Source organism: Diaporthe batatas (genome assembly GCF_019321695.1).
Source record: "Diaporthe batatas strain CRI 302-4 chromosome Unknown Contig00001, whole genome shotgun sequence".
Lineage (NCBI taxonomy): Eukaryota > Fungi > Ascomycota > Sordariomycetes > Diaporthales > Diaporthaceae > Diaporthe > Diaporthe batatas.
Window position 1 is genome coordinate 2356313 of NW_025408548.1, and position 22170 is coordinate 2378482.

Consider the following 22170-nt stretch of genomic DNA (forward strand, 5'->3'; position numbering starts at 1 on the left):
CTATTACTACCTCCAACGTTTCAATGCGATTCCTAAATAAGGATGAATAGGATGTCGGGTCCAGTCCTAGACCCCAGGCCATCACCCTAGATACCTCATTAAAACCTAATAATAGTAAAGATATATATAGGTTAGTTTATTTATTATTTATTTTAAATAGAATACTAACTTATTAATTTTAGTTAGCTTTATTTAATGTTATTTATAAATAGTTAATATTAATAATCTTTATAAAGTTTTTATTATTATTAAAAAATTTTAAACTTAAATTAAATTATAAGTTACTATTAATTATACTTATAATATTCTTAAAAAGTTATAAGTTTTAAAAGTATTTTAAACTCTTTAAATTTATTTTATTATTAAATAATATTATTAATAATATTATAACTTTTATTTTAATTTTTTTATAAAAAAGTTTATTATTATAAATAGTAATTTATTAATAGATTAAATTATATTTCTACTTAATATAATTAGAGAAAAGTTTAATATAACCTTTAAACTTAGTGTTATTACACTAATATTAAGATAAGTCTACTATTAATCACTAGGATAGAGCTATTACTATCTAGATCTTTAATAATAATGCTGCTGCTGAGTCACCTAGCATTATAAACTACTATGAGGCTGTCCAGCTGCTGGCCGCCAATTCTGAGTATGACGAACTATTGCTGCCTATCATACCTGGCCTTGCTGACCTTGAACATAGGGAAATTGGACGCCGCCGCGGTGATTCATGGGAGCCTGGTCGATCATCTGGGGACAGCCCAGTGATATATCGTAATGCATTTAATGTCCTACTGGATGTCCACAACTCCCGTCCCGCCCCATCATGCCGACGAGGCTCGCGTCAACGAGAGGCGGCGCCCAAGGCCAAGGTGTCTGTCCTTGAACTTCTCAGGACACACGTAGATCGCCGCAATTCTGTTGATGAGCCGTCCCCGGATACACCGTCTCCGGATACACCATCCCGGTCAGACCCGCCTCTGTGCGTAAAGCACAGGGCAAACTCAATCTGTCAATCCATCCGTCAACGTCGTCGCACGCGCCGTGGCAAATCAGCAAAGCCCAAGCGTGACGCGAGTGAACTTGGCAGCCTTTGGCACTGCATCATGTCTGACCACTAAAATCAGCTCTATCAACTAAGTAAAGAGGATATGGTCTCTGCAGTCATTGACTGCCTCCGCCCCCAACTAGAGTCGGCTGATGTTGGCCGCTCTCTCACAGCCTTTGAGACATCGCTCACTAAGGTTCTGCGCACCCTTTTTGACCACAGTAATGGTTGCATTGGCTTTGTGAATATGTTCTTCGTCACGCCACACCAGGTAGAGGACTGGGCTCGTACAATCTCCTAGTACATTCCTAATAGGGTTCAATCAATATTTACCTTAAGAACCCCTAACTTAACATAAATCCCATAGATTAACACTTATAATATAGGAGTATAATAGACTAGTTTTCACCCTTTAATATAAAATTAAGAGTGGTATAATTATATTAGATTTATTATAGAATATAGTTAAGGCCTTTTATTATATTAATTATATAAATATAAATTTAAGAAGTTATATATAAAGTTAACTTATAAAAATAAATTCTAATACACTTATTTTATTTAATATTAAATATTTAAAAAATACTTTTATAAGATTAATTTAACTTAATATATTAATGATATTAATAATTTAAAATAAATAACTTTAATAATAATCTTAAAGTTTATTAATACCTTTAATTTAAAAGATATTATATACTTTCACTAAGTCTTTATAATTATTAAAGTAGCCTTTTATTTATAATTAGGATTAATAAACAGACTAGCTATAGAGTAATATTCACTATAGTGTACATCTAGGGCCAGCCCCTAGCGCAAATATTCATTCCCTTTATTTGATCTTCGTTTCAGTTAGAAAGGAAATACACACTCCCTACTAGGGGAAGGTCTGCGTGAGGTGTAGGGTCCTTACTCAAAGGACCGTAATCATTACTTGGACAGCGCAAAGTGGCGCCATGTCATTGCCACGGAGACTCCAGAGGAGAGGATCAAGCGCATTCAGAAGGCGAATTCAGTTAGAGAGGTATGGATTGCAAACATGACGCCTGAGCGGAAAGCTCAACACAATCAGATTGAGGCTGCCCGTGCTCGGAAAACTCGCGCCAGACGGGTGGCCGCCGAAACCCCAGAGGAAAAGGCAGAACGCCAACGCAAGAAGCGAGTTAGGGAGCGTGCTGCGTTGGAACGCCGAAAAGCAGGGCCTCCAGAGGAACTGGCCTCCTGGAATCGCAAGAGGGCGGTCAAGGAGTCACGTTACCGACATGCAAGACAGGCCGTGGAAACCCCCGAGGCAAAGGCCGCGCGCCGTCTCAAGGACAAAGCCCGCTACGCTTCCAAAAAGGCCGCAGAGACTCCAGAGCAGAGAGAACGGCGCCGACAGAGACAGCAAGAGTACTACCGAATGAGAACGGCGATAGAGACACCTGAGCAAAGGGCAGAGCGCCGTCGCAAGGCACACGCTTACTACCTTCGGCGTCGCGGTTTGGGCAAGGACGATCAGTGATATATTCATGGTGGGGGGTCTATACTTGTGTAGCCCAAAGTCAACTGTGTGAAGGAATTTAATCCTGTATCACTAAAGTTTTAGGGCTCGGAACTTTGGAATGCCATGGAGCCTTTTTTTCCTTCGAGGTTTTGGGGTCACTTGTACAATCATCTTAGCTCAATCCTGTTTAGTAATGGAAATATTGAATTCTCAATTCGAGCACAGCCGAGGCTTCATCAACCACGGACATTGCAACTGGCATGCATGCTTGATGTTCTCCAATACTACTTCAAAGCCCGTTCTGCGGAGACTTCTTGGCAGCAAGAGGACTCAACAGCATAGACAGGCCCCGGGGGAACTTCGTGATGTCGTCGGCGCCGGCAGACTTCCTGCCCTTACAGCGAACGAGCAAAATACTGACCAGGGCGCTGACCATGAACTACATCAAGGCCCACAAATACCGTGACTGGTTTCTAACCGTCGCCTGGGCAATGAGTGAGGGGGGACATCTGGTGCAGGCTAGGATGTTCGCTAAGTTGTGTCTCTTCTGTCGGGACTATATACCAGGAGGCCTTATGGGTAAGAAGCTTTCCTTCATCAACGGTGATAACATTATGCGTCACCTCCTCTATCACAACGTTAGCATGTCAAAGCACAAGCTGGCAAGGGACGCTACAACCGCCTTAACTGAACTTAAGACATGGATGAGCAGAGGCAAAGGCTGGGAGGAAGCACTCAGCTATGCCAAAGAAGATGACGACCTGGAGGCTGGGCTGTCTGAACAGGCTGGCACCGCGCGGCGGAGACTCGCATGGAGGGCGCCTGGCATCTAGTGACCGCGGGTCTGCTCGCGCTCTACATTATCGGACATCCCGGCTGCAAGTTCAGAGATATTATCGCGAGACTGGACGTGTAATGGATGATGGAACCGCGGGAGACCCTTGATGTTCGCGACGGCTTTTGGAAGGGATCAACGCTGCCAACCTGAACAAGGTTTTGCTACCGGCACCGGAACGGACAGCGGAAGTCACGCTGCTCCTGGACTACACACGCATCTTCGACCCGGGATTTGCATTTGGTAGGCAGGACCTGCGCCCCCTGCTGCCGCACCCGTGGAACGAGCTCGGACTGGAAAGGGAGCCATCCCTTGTGGGTGAGGACCGGCGGCCAGGTAGTAGCGTTGAGCGCGTGGGACCAGACCCGATCGTTACTTTGCGCAGGCACCTCCTCCCCTCTGGGACGAGGAGTCCGGCGTAGCTGCGAGAGTGGCTTACCGACCAGGTGTCTCGAGAAGGCAGCGACTTATTGGCGACATGGTGCGGAGACTAGGCAGGCAGGTTAGTCCAGGCTACCAACTATTATTATAGATTATATTGAGCTACTTCTCGCATTCATCACGAATAACTACTTTACTAGGTAAGAACTTATCCTTAACCTAAGAGAGGACTATTAAAATAAAAGCTAGTACACCCTTAGTAAAAATATCTCCCTATTAAATTGTACCTCCTAGAGTAAAAATAACTTAAGAGAGGACCATTAAAATAGAGGCTAGCGCGCCTTTAATAAGAATATCTCTTTATTAAATTATACTTTTTAAAGTAAAAATAATTTTAAAAAAAACTATTAGAATAAAAGTTAATATACCTTTAATAAGAATATTTCTTTATTAAATTATATAGTTTTAATTATATTATATTTTTCTTTTATATTATATAATTACTTATTTCTTTTTTAATAGTTTAAAGTTTTTATATAATATTTTTAATAATTTTATATATATTTTTATAATTGTTTTATAAAAAACTTTAAATCTTTTTTATTTTTATTATATATTTTATATTATTAAAAATTAATAATTATTAGTAATAAAAATATAAATTTAAAGAAGAATAAATTTATTATACTTTTTTATTTTTATAAATTATTTTTAAATTTTATTTTAAAAGTTTTTATATTTTATTATAAAAGTTTTAAAGGTAATATATTATAAATTATTTCTTTATTTTAAGTTTTTTAAAATTAATTATATATTTAAATAAAAGTTATAATATTAAACTTTAAATATTTATTTAATAAAAGTTTTATTATAATATATATATATATATATATATATTTAAAGGAATAATTTTAATTAAATTATTTTAATATAATTTATTTATATAATAATTATTTTTAAATTTAATTTTATTATATAATTTTTATAATATTTTAATTAATATTATTATTAAAATAATATCTTTTAATTTTATTTATATATTATAATTATTATTAATAATATTATATTTTTAAAAATATTAAATATTAAATATTTATTATTATATAAAAGTATAATATATATTTATAAATATATATAAAATAAAAATAAAAATATATTAAATTATATTTTTAAAGTAAAAATAACTTTTATATAAATTAATATTTATTTATTTAATAATTTTATAAACTTATTTAATACTAACTTTTATATATAAAGTTTTATATAAAACTATTATTTAATTAAAACTTTTAAATTTTAATACTTTAAATATAAATTTCTTTTAAACCCCTTTTACCACCCTTTCTACTATACCTTCTACTACACCTTTTATTATACCTTTTAATATACCTTTTAAACTTTTTAAACCTTATATATTTAAATATTAATTAAATATTAAAAATTAAAAACAGTATAATCTTTATATTTAAATATATAATTAATATTTAAATATATATAATTTAAAAGGTATAAATTATTTATATTTTTAATTTTATTATTAAATTAAAAGTAAATAATTAAAGTTTTAAGAAAATAAAATATAATATATTTTTAAAAATTAATTTAATTAAATTTATTATATAAAACTTTTTATAATAACTTTATAATTATTTATAATACTATTTATTATTAAAAATACCTTTTATATTAATATATTAAATTATATTTAATTAATTTAAATTAATATTATTAATTTATTAAAAGTTAAAGTTATTATAAATTATAAATTATTTAATTTTAATATTATTAAATATTATATATAATATTATTATATAACTTAAGCTTTTAAATTAATTAAAGTAAATAAAGATAAAGCTATTACTTTTTTAAAAGTTTTAACTTTACTTTATAAATAAATATTTATTAAATAAAACTATTTAAAAGTAATTACTTAATTTATTATATTATTAAATTAAAATATAACTTTTAAATAAAGTAATTATACTTTATTATTATATATAATATTTAAGTTTATAAATTTAATAGTTTTATAAAAGAAGAAATAATTATTAATAATTAAATTTATAATTATATAAAAGTAAATCTTACTTTAAAAAAGTTATTATTATTTAAGATAATTAATATATTTTTAAAAAGTTAAGAAATTATAAGTTTAATTTAAAATAAATTAAAATTTATAAAAATTTTAAACTTAAACTTAAAAGCTCCTTTTAAATTTAACTCTTTTAAATAAAAAATATTAAAAGGTTTAATAAAGATTTAAATAAAATTAAATAAAGTTATAATAATATAATATAATTAAATAAAAACTAATTATAAAATTATAATTATAAGTTTTTAACTTTATATTTAAAAGAGATAATTTAAAAGTATATTAAAAGGTATATTAAAAGTATATTAAAAGTATATTAAAAATATATTAAAAGTATATTAAAAAAGTATTAAAAGAAATATATACTTAAAGTATTAAAAATTAATAAAGAAAATTATTTTATAAAATTTTTTCTATTAATTTAAAAGTATTTATAAATATAAAAGAGTTATTTAAAAATAAATATTAAATAAATTTATAAAAATTATTAAATAAATAAATATTAAAGTTAAATAAATAAATATTAACTTTCTTTATATTAATTATTTATATAATAATAAAAGTAATTTTAATTAAAAAAATAAAGTTTTATATAAATAAAAAGTTAAAATTATATAAGAATAAAATAATTAATAATAATTAATAAGTATAGAAAATTAAGCCTATAACTTATATATAAAGTAACTTTATTTTTAATTCTTATATATATAAGAGAAGAAGGAGGAGAAGGACTAAAAGAAGAAGGAGAAGGAGGATTAAGAGAAGAAGGAGAAAGATTAAGAGAAGGGCTGTGAGAAGGGCTGTGAGAAGGGCTGTGAGAAGGGGCTTATACCTTAAGTATTAAAAATTTAGAGAGTCCTAGTTAGGTATATATTAAGGCCTCTAGGTGTAGGGTACACTCCACACACTTAGACCTACAAATTCTTTAAATTCACACTCACTTTAACATTAGTCACATTAATATATAAAGCTTAGAAGATTATATATTAAAGAAGGGTTTATAATTTATATAAACTTTATATTTTTATTTTCAAAGTTTCACATGCGGATTGGGCATAAGGGTTGGCTGGTGGAGGACATGCTATCACTCCGGGCAGGAGATGGACCTCACAAGGAGGGACGTTTCAGGAATTGGTCAGCCATGATGACCCCCGCTACCTTCACCGTCGGTATGGTGAGTGCTTCTCCAAAGCAGAAGCTTTACATTGGTGAAGCAAGGTAGTCTCGAGGAAGCGAAACGACAGAGTCTGGTCCTTACTTCAACCCCAAGTCCATAGCTTTCACATCTCCAGAGCTCTCCAACGGTCAATCACCGAGGTACACAAATCAGACTGCCTCACACTGGTACAAGAAAGAGATTACGCCCAAAAATCATAGTACGAGATAAGACACCAATATGACTGCAGAAAAAGATGGGTATCGATCCTTCAATCCGTTTCACTATCCACTAAAGCAATTAGACGAGTCAAGCCCGACTACCGCTAGCAAGAAGCTGAATACAATTTACGCACGCCCCTCCCCTTGATTCCCACCACGGACGAGAAGGCCATGCCATCCCCCTCCTCGCCCATTAGGAGCTCCTCGAGATTCTAGATATCTGAAGCGGCTTGAAAGGGGGTCGGGGGGAATTCGCGAATGTCCAAAGCCATTGTTTGAGCCAAATTTTGTCGGTAGGGACGCATCTCCAAAAGGACTGCCAAGGCATTGGGAAAAGACTGAAGGGTATAGGACAGGATTACGAACGCGCGGGAAGGAATAAGAATTGTGTAAAAAGGTTCAAATGTGCCACCTGGGGAAAACATATCGGCCGGGGCCGGGGTATTTGCAATTAAAAACATAAGGATAGATGCCGGATCCTCCTCAGTCGGACAGAAGAAGGCCTTGCGACTTGGGCAGCTCGGACGAGCCAGGATGCTCTGGGGCCGTCGAGACGTGTTGCTCTTGTTGATTTATCTGCGAAGCTAATGAAGTCGAGGGGCTCCTATGCCAGCTGGTTCACGTCATTGTTGCTGATCTTGGCGGTCGTGGCCTCCTCCATGCTGCGCAAGATTCTCAGATTCTGTTCGCGCATGTCACTGTCAAGAGACTCGAGCGACGCGCAGGTATGTCTCATCCTAGCGATCTTCACCATCACATCCGTTAGCACCGATCCTCCAGCGTGCCGTAATGCAGAACCAAGGGACTTGAGGAGCAGGGACATCGATAGGTGCAGGGAATGGAGGTAGACAGTGCAAGTAGCAAGGGGCTTTCGCACCAAAGCTAGTGCCGCTGAAGAATGGTCCGGCTCACCTTCCGCCGTGGCTCCAGTCGTCACTCCAGCGGCGGCGGCATCATCTCCCGTATCATCGGCGAATCTGCTAGCCGCTAAGCCCGTCCTTGTGGGCGTCTTGGGTGCTCCCAGAGCCTTTTAATTTACACGATGATGATCAGTGATCTTGTCGCATGTAGGCGTCCTGGGGGCGGCATACCTTGGCCTCTGCAAGTTCTGCCTCCCTGACCTTTAGCTGCGCCAGCAACTCCCCGATTTGCGATTCAGCCTTTTCGGCACGACCAGTGGCCTCATTCACAAGCTCCGTCATCGATTCGTGCATGTCCTTGTAGTCCGCCTCCGCCGTCTTCGCCCTTGCCGAGGCCTCCAACTTATGCGCTTCGAGCTCCTTGGTGGTCATCTCAAGATCGCCTCTGAGAGCCTCGAGTTGATCCGCAGCCTTTGCAGACTTGGCCTCGGTAGCGGACATGGCCTCATCGTACGCCTTCTTGTACTTCGCAAGCTCTTCTCTCAAGGCATCCAGTTCCGCTGTGTCTGCTGGAGTCCTGGGCTGCCTGTTGGCGTCGAGGTCAGCCTCGGCCTGGATCCTGGCGAACTTCTCGTTGGCGAGCTTTCCGCTCAGGTCATCGATCTCCTCCTCTGCCTTGGCCAGCTGCGACTTGATAGGCCCGAGCGCATTCTCGAGTTCAGCCTTGGACTGCGTGAGCTGGGATTCCAGCGCAGATGCATGCTGGTTCTTGAGCTCCAAAATTGCCTTCTCGTGGCTTTCCTTCAAAGTCTCCATCTCGTACTTGATATCTTCGGCTCCGCCGGCATGCTCGCTCTTCAGCCTGTCGATTGCCTCCGCGTTCGACGTGACCAACTTCTCGATCTCGGCGGAGTGTGATGCTATGAGGTCTCTCTTGGTGGCTTCGAGGGTTGCAGCATACTGCTCGTCCATCTCGCTCAGCCTGGCTCGCAGAACTGCAAGCTCTTCCGTGGACGACTTGGCGGTCTCGAGCTCCTTCCTCAACTGGTCGACTTCCGCAGCGTGCTCAGCAGACAGTCCCTTCTTGACCTGCTCTATCTGGCTCTCAAGTTCTGTGGCATGCTTGGAGTTGAGTTCAGTCTCCAGGTCGTGCAGCTGCTTGGACAAGCTCTGCACCTCTGTGGCGTGCTTTGCGTTCAGCTCGTTCTCGAGGTCCTGCAGCTGCTTAGAAATGCTCTGAACCTCTGTAGCATGCTTAGCATTGAGCTCCTGCTCGAGCTGGGCCAGCTGGGCCGCCTGGTCTCCTTGACCGGCGGTCTTCGTTGCTGCGAGCTCATCGGCGTGTGCTGCGAGCAGTTGCTGCTTCTCGGAGGCGCTCTTCTCGTTGAGGGCGTCAATGATCTCGGCGTGTGATGCCTTCAGGGATTCCAACTCCTTTGCAAGTGCCGCCTCGGCCTCGCTCTTGAGTATTTCAATCTGCTGGGAGTGACTGGATTTCAAGCCCTCCAGGTCTCCAAGTAGAGACTCACGCTCTGCAGAGACACCACTCTTGGCGGCCTCCAGCTCCATCGCGTGGTTGGCCAGGAGAGCATCAAGAGCCTTTTGGTGCTCCTCCGCCTTGGCCTCCAAGGATGCAACAGCGCTAGCGTGCTCAGCCTTCGCTGTCTCCAGAGCAGCGGAGGTGGAGCTGTGCTGGCCCTTGATTTCTTCCAGGGCCTTGCTGTGAGTCTCAACGGCTGCAGTATGAGTTTCTGACAACTCATTGTGCTTAGCCTCGAGCTCTTCGTACTTGCGCTTGTACATGGCCTCGCCTTGCAGGCTGTTGATCTCGTTCTCGTAGTCCGTGGTGATCTGCTTGAGATGCTGGTTGTGCTTGTCCTCAATGGCTGCGTGCTCTGACTGCAGCTTCTCGATCTCTGCGTCCTTGGTCTTCATCTCCTCTTCGAGTTTGGAGATGGCCTCTTGCGCCTTGGTGGCGGCCTCCTGGGCCGACTTCAGTTGGTCCTCCATGCTTTGGATGCGCTCCTCGAAGGAGTGAAGTTCGCTTGTCTTAGCCTCAAGCTCGTCCTTGGCGCTGCTGGCGCTCTTCTCGGCGGTCTCAAGCTTGGCCTTGAGGTCTGCAATCTCGGCTTGAAGAGTAGAGATCTGAGCAGCAGTAGCCGCGCTCTCGTCAGAGACCTTGGCTTCATGCGCACTCTCGAGCGCAGCTTGAGATGCCGTCAGCTCATCGATCTTGGCCTGGAGCTCGCCCAGAGCGGCTTCATGGGCGGCCTTTTGGTCTGCAAGAGCCTTTTCGTGGTCTCCCGAGGCGGCCTGGCCCTGCGCTAGTTCCTCGGCATGCTTCGATTGAAGCGCGCTCAGGGCTTCCGTGTGCTGTTCGCTGAGGGTTTGTTGCAACGCCTCAAGCTTGGATGCGTGCTCCTCGGTTGCCTTGGTCAGGTTGGCCTCAGTCTCGCTGAGCCTGGCATCGTGCTCGGCCTTGGTGGATTCGAGGGCCTCCCTGAGAGAAGCAACCTCGGCATCAGTGGCCTCCTTAGCAGTTGTCAGCTCGGACAACTCTGCCCTCTGCTTCTCGAGCTGCTCCTCGGATTGCTGGAGCTTCGCCTGGGCGTCTGCGATCTGGGCTATCAGGGCGTCGACCTCGGCCTTGTGCTTCTCCTTGACACTATCAAGCTCGTCAGCCAGCTCTTTGCGGGCAGAGTCGTCGGTGCCCGCCTCGGCAGGTGGGGCAGCGCCGATCTTCGTGGCAAGCTCAGCGATCTTCTCCTCGGACGACGAGATCTGCGCTTTGAGGCTTGTGATCTCTGTCTCACTATCTGCGAGCTTGGACTTGAGCTCCTCGATCTCCTTGGCAGACTCCGCGGCGGCGGCGGCATTGGAAGTAGATGGCGGCCGGGCTGCAGGCTTAGGCGCGCTAGCAGGCGCCGAGGAGACGCCGAGAGTTGACAGGCGTTTTTTGGCCTCTGCCACTGCCCCGGTTGCCGCTGGCCTCGTCGTAGTGCGGGTTGTGCTGGTGGAGCTTATGCTCGAGTCCTTGGTGTGACCCGAGGGCTTGGTTGCGGGCCTTGACGAGGACGTGGGCGAAGTGACGCTCGAGGATGATGCTGGTTTCCTGGCTGCTGTCGTCGTTGTCGAAGAAGTAGGCGCGGGCTTTGGCTTGGTGCCAGGCGAGCTGGAAGAGGTTGCGCTCGACAGGGTCGAAGTGCGACGGGCAGCTGTACCAAGAGTGGAGGTCCTTCGGGCGGCCTTTTCATCCTCGGACGCAGACGGCTGAGAACGCTGGCTGGAAGACGTGGCGGTTGTCGAAGTGCGCTTGGCGGCAGTCGAGCTCGCTGGCGGACGCGTGGGCGGCTTGCTCATCCCACCACCCGCGGCACTTGTTCGGGTGGAGCTTGCGGTGGGCTTCGTGGCGGTGGAAGAGGTGGTGGCAGGGCGCCGCGCAGCAGTCGTGGTAGTCCCCGGGGCAGGCTTCTTTGCTACAGTGGCGCTGCCCGCAGGTTTGGTCCCATTGGCAGCAGCCGGCTTCTTGACGGGAGCTGGCTGGGCCTTTTCGGCAGGGGCAGCAGCAGGAGCAGCATCAGGCTCGGCAGGCTGGGGCTTCTCGGCGGGAGCCTCCTCGTGCTGGACAACCTCGAAACCCTCGGCATCAGACATGATGGCTTACAGGCGGGCGTCTTTCCAGGTGCGGAGGTACGGTGGAGCGGGCTCGTATCTAGTCGTGGAGCAACGGTTAGCCGCGTGGCCGTCGCAGATCCAGGGCGCGTGGCCCGTCGAGCCGTTTGCGAAGGCGTCTCAGCACTAGCGCAGCTTTGGGACGAAGCTCGCGACGCTGGACGCGGCGGGGTAGAAGCCCGTAAAGACGGGGACGGAAGAGTGTAGCGACGTACCAGCTGTGCCAGGAGCTCAGGAACCCTCCAGATGAGAGTAAAGGGGGCTGGCTGGCTGCTTGGTTGCTGTGCAACGGCCGGACGGACACGTTGAGACGGGTTGCTTGTGGGGAAGCAAGCAAACCAGGGGATCCGGGCTGGGTCTCACGGGAAATCGCGGCCAAGCGGCATACAAAAGGGATTGGTGATGGTGCTGGAGTTTTTCTCTCGGTCCGGTTGACTTGCTTGCACCTCTCGAACGGTGTACAGTAGGAGAGGGAGAGAGAGGTATGGCAGACGTGTCGCGAGAGAAATTAAATTGGGCACCCAGAGAGGTCCCCCGAACGAGAGAGAGAGCAACCGCACCCTGAGCTGCCCTGCCCTGCCCTGCCCTGCACCCGCTGCCGCTGCGCTGTGCCTGGCCCAGCCTGTCAGTGCACGGGGCACAGGCTGGACAGGGGTGAGGTGGGAAGTGGAGGGGCCATGCAGGCCACGCTGTACTTATTACTGTACATCAGACCGATCAAATTGGTGGATGACATGAATGGCGCCAACCAAAACCCAGTGGCTCCCCTACAATGTGCCTGGCTGCTGCACCGCCAGACCGCGTAGCCAGGTAGCCTACCGCACCTTGCTCAAGCTTGGGTACTAGGTAGGGTGCAACGGGTGTCAAATGAGATACTAAATGTAACCTGGGCTGGCCGACCTGCCAACCACACCTAACCATTTGCTGCACTAGAAGCTGATCCCCATCTGAGCTTGGGCGTTGTCTTCCAACCCCAAAGCGCTTCGTGGCGGCGTAGCAGCGTGGATGGCTGGCTGGCCGGCTGGATGGCTTGTCTGGGAGATGAGCGCGGAGGGATCCCGTACGAGATGCTCCAACAACCAACGTCGCCTATCGCATCTAGCCGTTATCTGTGCTGCCCGGGCGTGTCAGATCTCCAACACATCTTGCTCCTCCTTCTCCCTCACCAGTAGAGCCCACCTGGAATGCACAATCCCGGCTACTTGGAAACGGGTTTGAGGGGCCTTCGCATTGATCATAGCGGGCGGTCCTAAGACCCCTCAGGCAGGGAGCATGCTCGGCAGACAGGCCGAGAACTGAGCTCCGGTCCAACGCACGGGACGACGAGAGATTGCTGCCGGCCCCTGCGAGTCAGTAGTCTAGACTGCACACTATCCGTACCCTAGGGTACGGAGTACTGGTGACGACGCCAGGTTACTCGCCGTCCCCATACGACGACACTGCATTTTCTGACTTGTCGAATGTGCTGCTTGGATCGTCTGCAAAAGTCCACAAAGGGCGTCAAGATTACTAGCTCTAGTAGGTTCGCCTGTTGTCGTGAAAGCGAAACGAGCACCAATCGGTGCCCCCCCCCCAAGGCAAGGTAAGACAGCACGCAACAGGATGTGTTTGTCCGCCTGTTCGCAGTCTCTAATAGAAGGCTCTCTTGCAAACGACCTGGATTACAGTTGCACAAAGCTCGGCTAGTGGTCGGGCAGTGATGGGCTAGTACGATCAGTATGCCTATTATGGGTATCGAGTATTAAAAGAACTTCAATCGGCGCATCCCAATTTCTGCAATTGAGTTAGACGGCCCAGTCGGGAATTGGTCGGTGTTGCTGTGTGTAGTAAACACGATAGCTGTCCTTCAGGAACGCGGCCATCATCGCAACATCGCGCTCGGTGCGTCGCAGCTTTTGCGCCATAGATGTCACATCGTAATTCTTGTCGTAACGTATGGCCTTGGTCAGGATTTTAAACTCCTTAGACGATGGACTGCTTGTGTTGTTCGCTTGCTCCGAACTGGCCCGATAATTGGCCTCAAAGGGGTCATCCGACTGATAGACAGGCTGAGCCTGAGCAGTCCTAGATGGACTGCCTTGAGGACGAGCTGCTCCGCCCGAACTCTGGCTGTGGACCCCCGACCTTCCGCCCTGTGTACGGAAATGCTCAGGCAAGCGCTGTTGACTCTGGACCCACAAGTCTCTCAACGGTTGTCTTGATCTCAAAGCATGCGTGCTCTGGATAAAGGCGTCCATCTGCCTCTCGTCCCTTATTCTCTGCTCCTCTTGTTTTCGCTTCTGTTCGGCTTGACGCACCCGTTGTCGCTCGTATTCACGTTCTCGGTGCTGACGCTTCATTTCAGCCTCGCGTTCTCTTCGCTCGGCTTGTGCCGCCCTGTCCTGTATCTCTCTTTCGGCTCTCCTGCAAGCATAGCGCAGAGCATCCAACTGCGATCCGAAAGTCTCACGTGATTTCTGAAAATACTGCGCCTCAGACCCGACTTCATCAGGATCATCGTCGCCGGTCCGTAAATCTTCATCAACACACCTTTCGTGTGCCTTGTGGAGTCTATCAGCCCACCCGAGAGGTCGCAAAAAGAACTGAAGCCTGAAGCAGTCGAGATGGAGGGTCGTCTTTGATCGGTTGTCTTCCGATGGACATATGCCGCATGCCTTCTTCACGGTGATCATCAACATGGGAATCAATCGTTGTGACAAATCCCTGAGCATCGCTTTTCTCCTCTTGACAGCTTGCACTCTGGTCCGGGAATCTCCAGTGTGTGGTACTGGACGCAGTTTCTGGCGACAAATCCCATCGACGATCCTATCCATGCGAGTGAGGTGTTGCTGAACGTCCGCGCTTCTCGCCCTCAGGCACTCAATAGCTGCTGACGTGACGTCGTGGTCATCTTCGGATCCCTCCTCCGAAATGTGAGTGGCCTCCTCCAAGATATTGTTCAGGCCCTGTGCCTCCTCCATCAAGTCTTTCCCGGAGCGTGTTTTGCAGGTTTTCTGGCCGTCCTTGTTGTCTTCGCTCGCAAAATCGTGGTTCCAACGGGTTGAATTTGTCCACGCAGGGTGTTGCAATGTTTTAAAAATTCCGCCCATACTGTTGATGAGGACCTGGACCGTCTCGGTCTCCTCGTCTTGCTGAGGAGCTTCGACATATGCCGTATCCTCGGCAGCTTGGTCATCGATTTCAGTTGAGGACTCATCCTCACTCTCGTGCTCCTCACTCTCGTGCTCCTCAGGGGTGTATGCATGCGTGTCGCTCTGTTGGCTTGGCCTGTCACGGCCTTTGCGGCTCCGCTGGCTTTGTGCCTTGGGTGCCCCGCCGGTTGCGCCATACCCTGTCCTAAACCTGTCGTTGATAACTTCTTCTTGGTTTTTCTCTCCGATGTCCGATGACGCTTCAGTATGCGGAGGCTCCTTGTTTCGCCGCAGCGAGCCAATGCCATTGATCGTCGGCTTCCTAGGCCCATTCCGCGCTTGATTCATAGCTTGAGTGATCCGGGCATGGTTGACTTCATATGCATCATCATCGTCCTCCTCGTCCTCATCATCCTCGTCCTCACCCCCGCGCGTTTCGGACAACCGCGCGTTTCCCCGCCGAGGCGAGGCCCTTCTGGCTCCGGCTTGCTTGGTTTGGCTGAGCTTATCAGCCTCACGCCTCATACGCCTGGCCGTACGGTCGTCTATCTGCTCTCCTAGATCCTCGGATGCTGGATTCCGGTCATTGCGGCCATTATTGAGCTTCTGTCTCTTGACAACAGACCTGTCAAAATAGTCCAGATTGGCGACTTCCTCGGCGGCATCAAGCTGGACCCGCGCAACTTCTCGCGTGCGGCGCCCTTTAGGCATCTTCCCTGTTGTGCAAGCCCAATCTGTGTCCTAGGGACACACGTGGTGTCGACTTCGAACAAAATGTCAAGACATAAGACCAGGGGGCTGTTTCAAAAATTGAATCGCACAATTCGAGATGTGTTGCTGCTGCTTTGAATTTGGTGTTGAGGGGAAGGTTGCAATGCAAGCTCTCACAACGATACCAAGGTTAGACAGCGAAGGTTGGGCCCTAACCCTGTTGACCGTACCCGGACCCTGGTTTTGTCTCCAGCCAGATATGACCTCACCCCCTGAAGCTTTGAAATGGCAAGCTATGAACTGCCACTTGTTTACGGGCCGCATCCTGCATTATTTCAACTGCACATCTATCTTCCTGAAACTTGCACCTGACCTCACATTCGAATACTTTTCGGTGGCCATTTATTTGCCTTGGAGCTTCAGGCCCTATCAAGCTGTTGTATGCAGCACAACTCACAAGTGCCTGTAAGGCTGAGCAGTACCGGGACACAGGCGCAACTGCTTGATATCCTCACGGCGGATAGCAACCCACGACCTTTGACCGAAGACTCAGCGTCCGCTCTTCATGGATCCTCCAAAACAAGCCTCCGGGCAGCAATCGGCTACCCTTCCTAAACTGGAGGTTCTCAGCCCATCCGCCCCCCATAGCTTCTCCGCGCCGTCCAAATGCATCAACGACGGGCCAGATGTCGCACGCTTCCTCACCTCGAAAGCCTACCGCGACATCGGTGTCTTCGTGATGCAGCTCAACCGAGCGCTCTGCCCACGCAAGTCACCCAGTGGGCCCTCAAAGACATTTCCCCTTGTGGGAGGGAAGCGGCAGGACACCGCCGCCGTCTGCAGGCTGAGAGAATTGCTGGACAGGACAAGCAGATTCATCGATGATGCGCCTCCAGACCCTGGTCCGAGGAGGTTTGGCAACATCAGTTTTCGCAAATGGTACCAGCTACTAGAGGACAACGTCGATGCCCTGTTGAAGGAGTTTGTGAGCCCCGATATCATCAACTTCGGAGCACCGGGAGACGCCGCAGCCCATGATTCCGGTGCGAGCGGCGAAGGCAGCCAAAGCCCACTTGCTGTGAGCGAGCTGAAGGCGTACTTTCTCGGGGCATTTGGCAGTCCTCAAAGGTTGGACTACGGTACGGGACATGAGCTGAGCTTCTTAGCCTTTCTTGGCTGCCTGTGGAAGCTCGGGGCTTTTAAAGACGGTGTCCAGGGCGGCGAAATTGAGCGCAGCATTGTTCTCGGTGTCTTTGAACCGTAGGTCGACTCTTGCTTTAGTTTTTGCACCCTGCTAACAGTGTCCAGTTACATGGAGGTGGTCCGCCGTCTCATCCTCACATATAATCTCGAGCCAGCAGGTTCGCATGGTGTCTGGGGACTCGACGACCACTCCTTCATGCCATACATCTTTGGATCTGCACAGCTCACCCGCCCAATCACCGAGGACGAGGCCATGCCCCTTGAGGGCTCCGTCGAGCGGGCTCCGAAACCAGGTGACATCCTCAAGCCCGAAGCAGTAGAGCGGCTCCGTGAGTCAAACATGTATTTTTCCGCCGTCGGCTTCATCAACGATGTCAAGAAGGGTCCCTTCTGGGAGCACAGTCCCATCCTCTACGACGTGTCTGGCATCAAAGACGGCTGGGGCAAGATCAACAAGGGCATGATCAAGATGTTCAACGCCGAGGTCCTGTCCAAGTTCCCCGTCGTGCAGCACTTCCCCTTCGGCTCTCTATTCTCGTGGGACGTCGACCCGGAGGCATCGGCGCCCCAACAATCTGTCCACATGGCGAACCAGCCAGTGAGCGCCGCTCCACCATCGCAGTCCGCTGGCACGGCTGCGCCTTGGGCTCAGGCAACGCGCATGCCCGGGCCACCAGGACCGGGCATCCCTTACTCCAGGGTACCAGGCCCGGCTCCAGGTGGCAGAGGGATCAATGAGGCGCCGCAGACCGTGAGGTCCCAGGGCGCGGGACCACCGCCACCGCCCGGGCAACCCCGGCCGACCGGACCACCTGGCACGGCTGGGAATCAGATCACTGTCACAAAGGCACCGTGGGCAAAGTAGACAGAGATAGCCATCTAAATGCAGCATTACGTTTACGAACAGCATGGGTCTCCTATTCTTCTAGTGACATCTCAGTACCCACTCGTGTACCCAAAGAACACTTTCTGGCCGTTTCCTGCTGTGAGAATTCTGGCAAGAACGATACTCCTGGTGAATAAGAGGGTTTTATAGGATGAGCACTTGTGGAACTATACCCACTGTCCTGAAATATAAGCATATGTGAAGATCGCATTCCGAAGACCTCCCCTGTCCCAGGCAACTTGAGTCGAATGCCATTCAAGTCGATTCCCGCACAATCACAAAGCACGTCTCGTTTCACAACGCACGGTACGTAGAGTAGGACGACAATTTGAATGCAATCTGGTATATTGAGGGTATCTATTCAACTCTGAGGGTGCAACTCAACAACGGCACTGTTACTAGAAGAAGAGAATGAAAACAAGAACAACATGAATCCAGACGAGTTTCCATGCCCAGGAAAACCAAGTCCCCATCCATAGTTCCGAGACACCACCCATTACGCACCCCGATTCCGCTCTCTCATAATGTGACAAGGCAACCAGAAAAAAGAGGGGGAAACAAAACACACAAGCCCCGCGCTTATTCCACGGGTAGTGGCCAAGCCAAGCAGTCCTTTCGACGCCGCTCACTTCAAACAACGCTCGCAGTATCAATTACTTAGCAGTCTCGGTGGCAGCAGGCTTGGCCTCCTCCGCGGGCTTGGCCTCCTCAGCAGGCTTGGCCTCCTCAGCAGGCGCAGCGGCCTCAGCGGGCTTCGCGGCCTCGGTAGCAGCAGCCGGGGCGGCAGCAGGAGTGGCCTCGGTGGTGGTCGCAGCAGCTGGTGCTGGTGCCGGAGCAGCGGCGGCGTCAGTGGCAGGGGCAGGCACAGCCTCGGTAGCCGCGGGCTTGGTCTCCTCGGCCGGCTTCGCTGCCTCGGCAGCCGGGGCCGGGGCGGACTCGGTGGTTGTTGTTGCTGGGGCGGCAGCAGCAGCCGGTGCGGCGGGAGTCTCTTCCTTCTTGGGCTCCTCGGCCGGCTTGGAGGTGTCGGCTGTGGTGGCGGGCGCGGCTGATAACATTAAGATATTAGAACACTGCTAAGTGTGGTGTTGTTACTGTTTGTGTAGTTGCACTTACCAGCCGGGGCAGTCTCGGTCTTGGCTGGCTCCGTGGCAGCAGTGGCAGCAGTAGCAGCAGCGGCTGGAGCTGTCTCTGCTGGCTTGGATGGCTCGGCAGGCTTGGACTCGGCCTTCTTCTCGTCCTTCTTCTTGAAGACGGCCTTGAACTTGGCCTTCAAGTTGTTGAGCGCGTTTGGTGCTGTTGGGGGCAGTGCTTGTCAGAATTGAGACGAATCGGGGTGTATATCTGGGCAAGCAGGAGCAGAAGGAGGGCGTGGCGTGGCATTGGAGGGTTGTCACGTCACACGGTGTAACTAGGCATCTCCCCTCCCGCCTCTGTTGACGGCGTGGTTGCCGGTCGATGAGGAGGAGGTTGGCGATAAGGTTGCATGGCACTTACGGACTCCAGGCATCTTGGCAAACTCGTCTGAAGGTCAGGCTCGACTGTTCAGGCTACAGTGTAGATCTGGGCGATGCGTGTGCTGGCGTGGGGTGTTGATTCGTGAAAGCTCGAGAAATGCAGTGGTTGTGGATGTGGTTCGGTGGGATCTTGTTGGGTGGTCGTCGAAAGATGTTGGAAAGCGGGAATGGGTGGAAGCTAGTAGTAGAGTGCCACGCCGAGAGACACGTCTCTGATAGCACCAACAGATCGGATAATTTGCGAGATTTGATTATGGGATGCTCCGGCTAATCAAAGAATCCTTGGAGATTGGTTTCAGTCGCACACCCCCGAATCCCCGGGGGACATGTTGAACGAGGGCGCCTCCAGCGCGATAACCCTTGGGGAGACTCGGCTAAACCCCCCGGGGTGAGGAAGGAGGGGGGGGGCGCTATCGAGCACCTAATTAGCTAGTGGGGCCGCGTTGGCCTGTGCTGGTGGCCTTAGCGCCTGGGTGCCCTGAAGCTGCTAAAGATAGAAGCAACGGCCCACCAGAGCTCCAACCTTAATTGGCGTTCAACCATACTCTGGCGCTCGAGACGTCATCCCCCCTACACACGTGTGCTGCTGCAGACATCAGACGAAAAGCTGTCATACGAACCGAGTTTGACAAGCAATGTCCAAAACGTCGAGGACACACGAGGCATTGTGTCTGAAAAATGGACAAAAGGCACAAGCAGCCTGGATCTAGATCTACATTGAAAATAGTGTGTTGTCGATCGCACATGTGGGTACCTAGGCACTGACTGGCGTAAGAATGCCCAGGTTGAGAGGTTTCGTGTGGTTTCGTTTTTAATCCCCATACATATAAAATGTACGTGGCGCCTTCATACAGTGTCAAACGGTCAAGACCGGTATTATCTCCTCTTGGGTCCTGAAGATGCTTCAACTCGGCTGTCCTGTCAATTGATCTAATGAATCCAAATAGTCACTGTAGAGGATCTCGTTGGTTGTCAATTCCAACAGCCCACACCAAGATCCATGAAATGAGCTTTACTACTATTCTTCAAATGCTTATTTGGCCCGATTCTGGAATTTTTGAAATGCAAGCCTGTGCACAGTTCAATCCTCACACAACAGAGCATAGTGGAGGGCTAGGAATAAAAGGAAAAGGTTTTCATAAAGATTACTCCAGGCCTGCCACCTCAAGACGAGATTGGTGTGATTCTTGGAAATTCTGTTCACCATGCCGTCATAAGACAAAGGATTGATTCACTCCAAACGAGAAAAGCTGGCGTTGTAATTAAGGAGTTCCAGTGAACAAAGGACACATGCTTTAAGAGGAAGGTGATTAATTGATGTATTTTAGGGCAGTACAAACCTTTGATTGATATAAAACAAGACTACCTACCTTACCATGACGTAAGACTTACCCAGAAAATTGTTTTCATCCCTAGTTGAGACGGGGGCAACACTATGACGGCTTCACCGCCTCAAGAGTAATCAATGATGATGTCCATTCCGTGGAGCTCGTGGAGCTCAGCCGCCTCGGGCTTGACTTCCAGCTCAGCTAGAGGCGCGTTTTCCATGACGGTGTCGGGGTCCTCAACGGTAATGAACACCTCAGCTGAGTCGAGCTCGGGCACACCAGGCTCCACCTCTATCTCTGGTGCGTCGACCATGATCACATCCATATCGACACAACCAACGTCAATAGATTGTGGCATGCCCAGCATATCATGATCCAGATCGGCGTGATTAGCGACTGTAGCCAGCTCTGCAACAAAAGATGTTTCACCCACTGGGAAGATTTGATGGGAAAGGGGTGAAGACCTCGCCAACTTGGACTTACCACTTGCAGTCATGGCAGGTAGTGGATTTCTGTGGATGGTTGACATGGTTGTTATGTGACCTGCAATTCCGCTCCGCGCAATGTCAGTGTTAATTTGCTTCAACTTCTTAAACGTCTTAGCAGAGTGGACTCCAAGATTCGAATATATATATATGTGTGTGTGTGTGTGTGTTTCTGAGGATTGAGATATCTAACTCTACATCTGAGCAAGAGACTGGCTTATGTACTATCTGCCCTCGAGCTCGCCAAGTGGTTCTGGGCTCTATATTAGCCCACTTGTGCCGTTTTGTAGAGAACAATGTCCTCATAAATATGGTATTAGACCATAAAGAACAACGACTTTGATTTTTGAAAGGAGCATTATACAGAAGCCCATTGTGTACATCTCGGCCAACTAGTGTTCAAAGAACTGAAGGTTTACGGCTCTATTGCTCGAGCCGTCATGCCAAGTGTCAATCAAGGGCTCTTAGCGCCGTAGTCTTTTGTTCCTTCAGAATCAAAAACGATGATGAGGCCTTACCTACCCTAGGGTACTTTACACCATGGATGTCCAAGTCTGGCCATCAGCACGGCAAGATAGGCCCAGGAAGTATTCAATTTGTTAGCCGTTTCTCTTTCTTAAGAAAACATCGCAAAAGGGAAATGGGGAAAAGATAAGAACCAATTCTCCGTCAAGGTCTGCGGGTTGCATCTCGTTGGGATTCACTCGAAGCCCGTGAAAGCTTGTCACATCGAGCATGAAATTTCCTGACAAACAAGTCCTAGATAAATGGGCATGCCCATATTCCGAGCGCTCATTGTTTGCTTGACATAATTTTCGCCCCAAAATCCATTTCGGGTTATATTACATTCTAGCTCACCTCCGTCCCCTGCTTGCTTGTTATAGGCGTAAAACCACGCATGAGCCCTTTTCCCTCTTGTTCATCCAAACATAGCTGCCCACTGGTGCCAGAGAAACATGAGAATTAACAACAAGCCGGAAATTTTGACCTCGTATTGAATCATGCTTGACTTTTTGGTACTGTGTCAGAACCATTTTCTAGCGACTGACTCTCAGGCTGGCTGCGATGCTGCCAGGTGAGCCTGAGCTGTCGATACGCAATAGCAACCCCGCCAAGGCTGAGCATTATGCCCACAACGCCGAATATGATAGC

The 22170-nt window shown here is 47.5% G+C and overlaps 4 protein-coding genes across 4 annotated transcripts; 1 reads left to right on the forward strand and 3 right to left on the reverse strand.

Annotated features, from left to right (window-relative positions):
• Positions 1-6837: 6837 nt before the first annotated feature.
• Positions 6838-12454, reverse strand: KVR01_000971 (uncharacterized protein). The gene is made up of 3 exons (XM_044786485.1): positions 11976-12454; positions 8320-11800; positions 6838-8255 (listed from the first exon to the last, which is right to left on the reverse strand). The coding sequence occupies exons 2-3, from the start codon at positions 11740-11742 to the stop codon at positions 7833-7835; spliced, it is 3846 nt and encodes a 1281-aa protein (XP_044650920.1). The 5' UTR covers positions 11743-11800; positions 11976-12454; the 3' UTR covers positions 6838-7832.
• An 810-nt stretch (positions 12455-13264) lies between these two features.
• On the reverse strand, positions 13265-15740 carry KVR01_001042 (uncharacterized protein). The gene has a single exon (XM_044793498.1). It carries the CDS (start codon positions 15600-15602, stop codon positions 13545-13547), a length of 2058 nt encoding a protein of 685 aa, XP_044650991.1. The 5' UTR covers positions 15603-15740; the 3' UTR covers positions 13265-13544.
• A 179-nt stretch (positions 15741-15919) lies between these two features.
• Positions 15920-17821, forward strand: KVR01_000549 (peptidylprolyl isomerase RRD1). Its single transcript, XM_044787485.1, has 2 exons — positions 15920-16862; positions 16911-17821. The coding sequence occupies exons 1-2, from the start codon at positions 16168-16170 to the stop codon at positions 17668-17670; spliced, it is 1455 nt and encodes a 484-aa protein (XP_044650498.1). The 5' UTR covers positions 15920-16167; the 3' UTR covers positions 17671-17821.
• Positions 17822-18018: 197 nt separating this feature from the next.
• KVR01_000160 (uncharacterized protein) lies at positions 18019-19565 on the reverse strand. Its single transcript, XM_044793791.1, has 3 exons — positions 19186-19565; positions 18805-18984; positions 18019-18736 (listed from the first exon to the last, which is right to left on the reverse strand). The coding sequence occupies exons 1-3, from the start codon at positions 19196-19198 to the stop codon at positions 18345-18347; spliced, it is 585 nt and encodes a 194-aa protein (XP_044650109.1). The 5' UTR covers positions 19199-19565; the 3' UTR covers positions 18019-18344.
• Positions 19566-22170: the final 2605 nt, after the last annotated feature.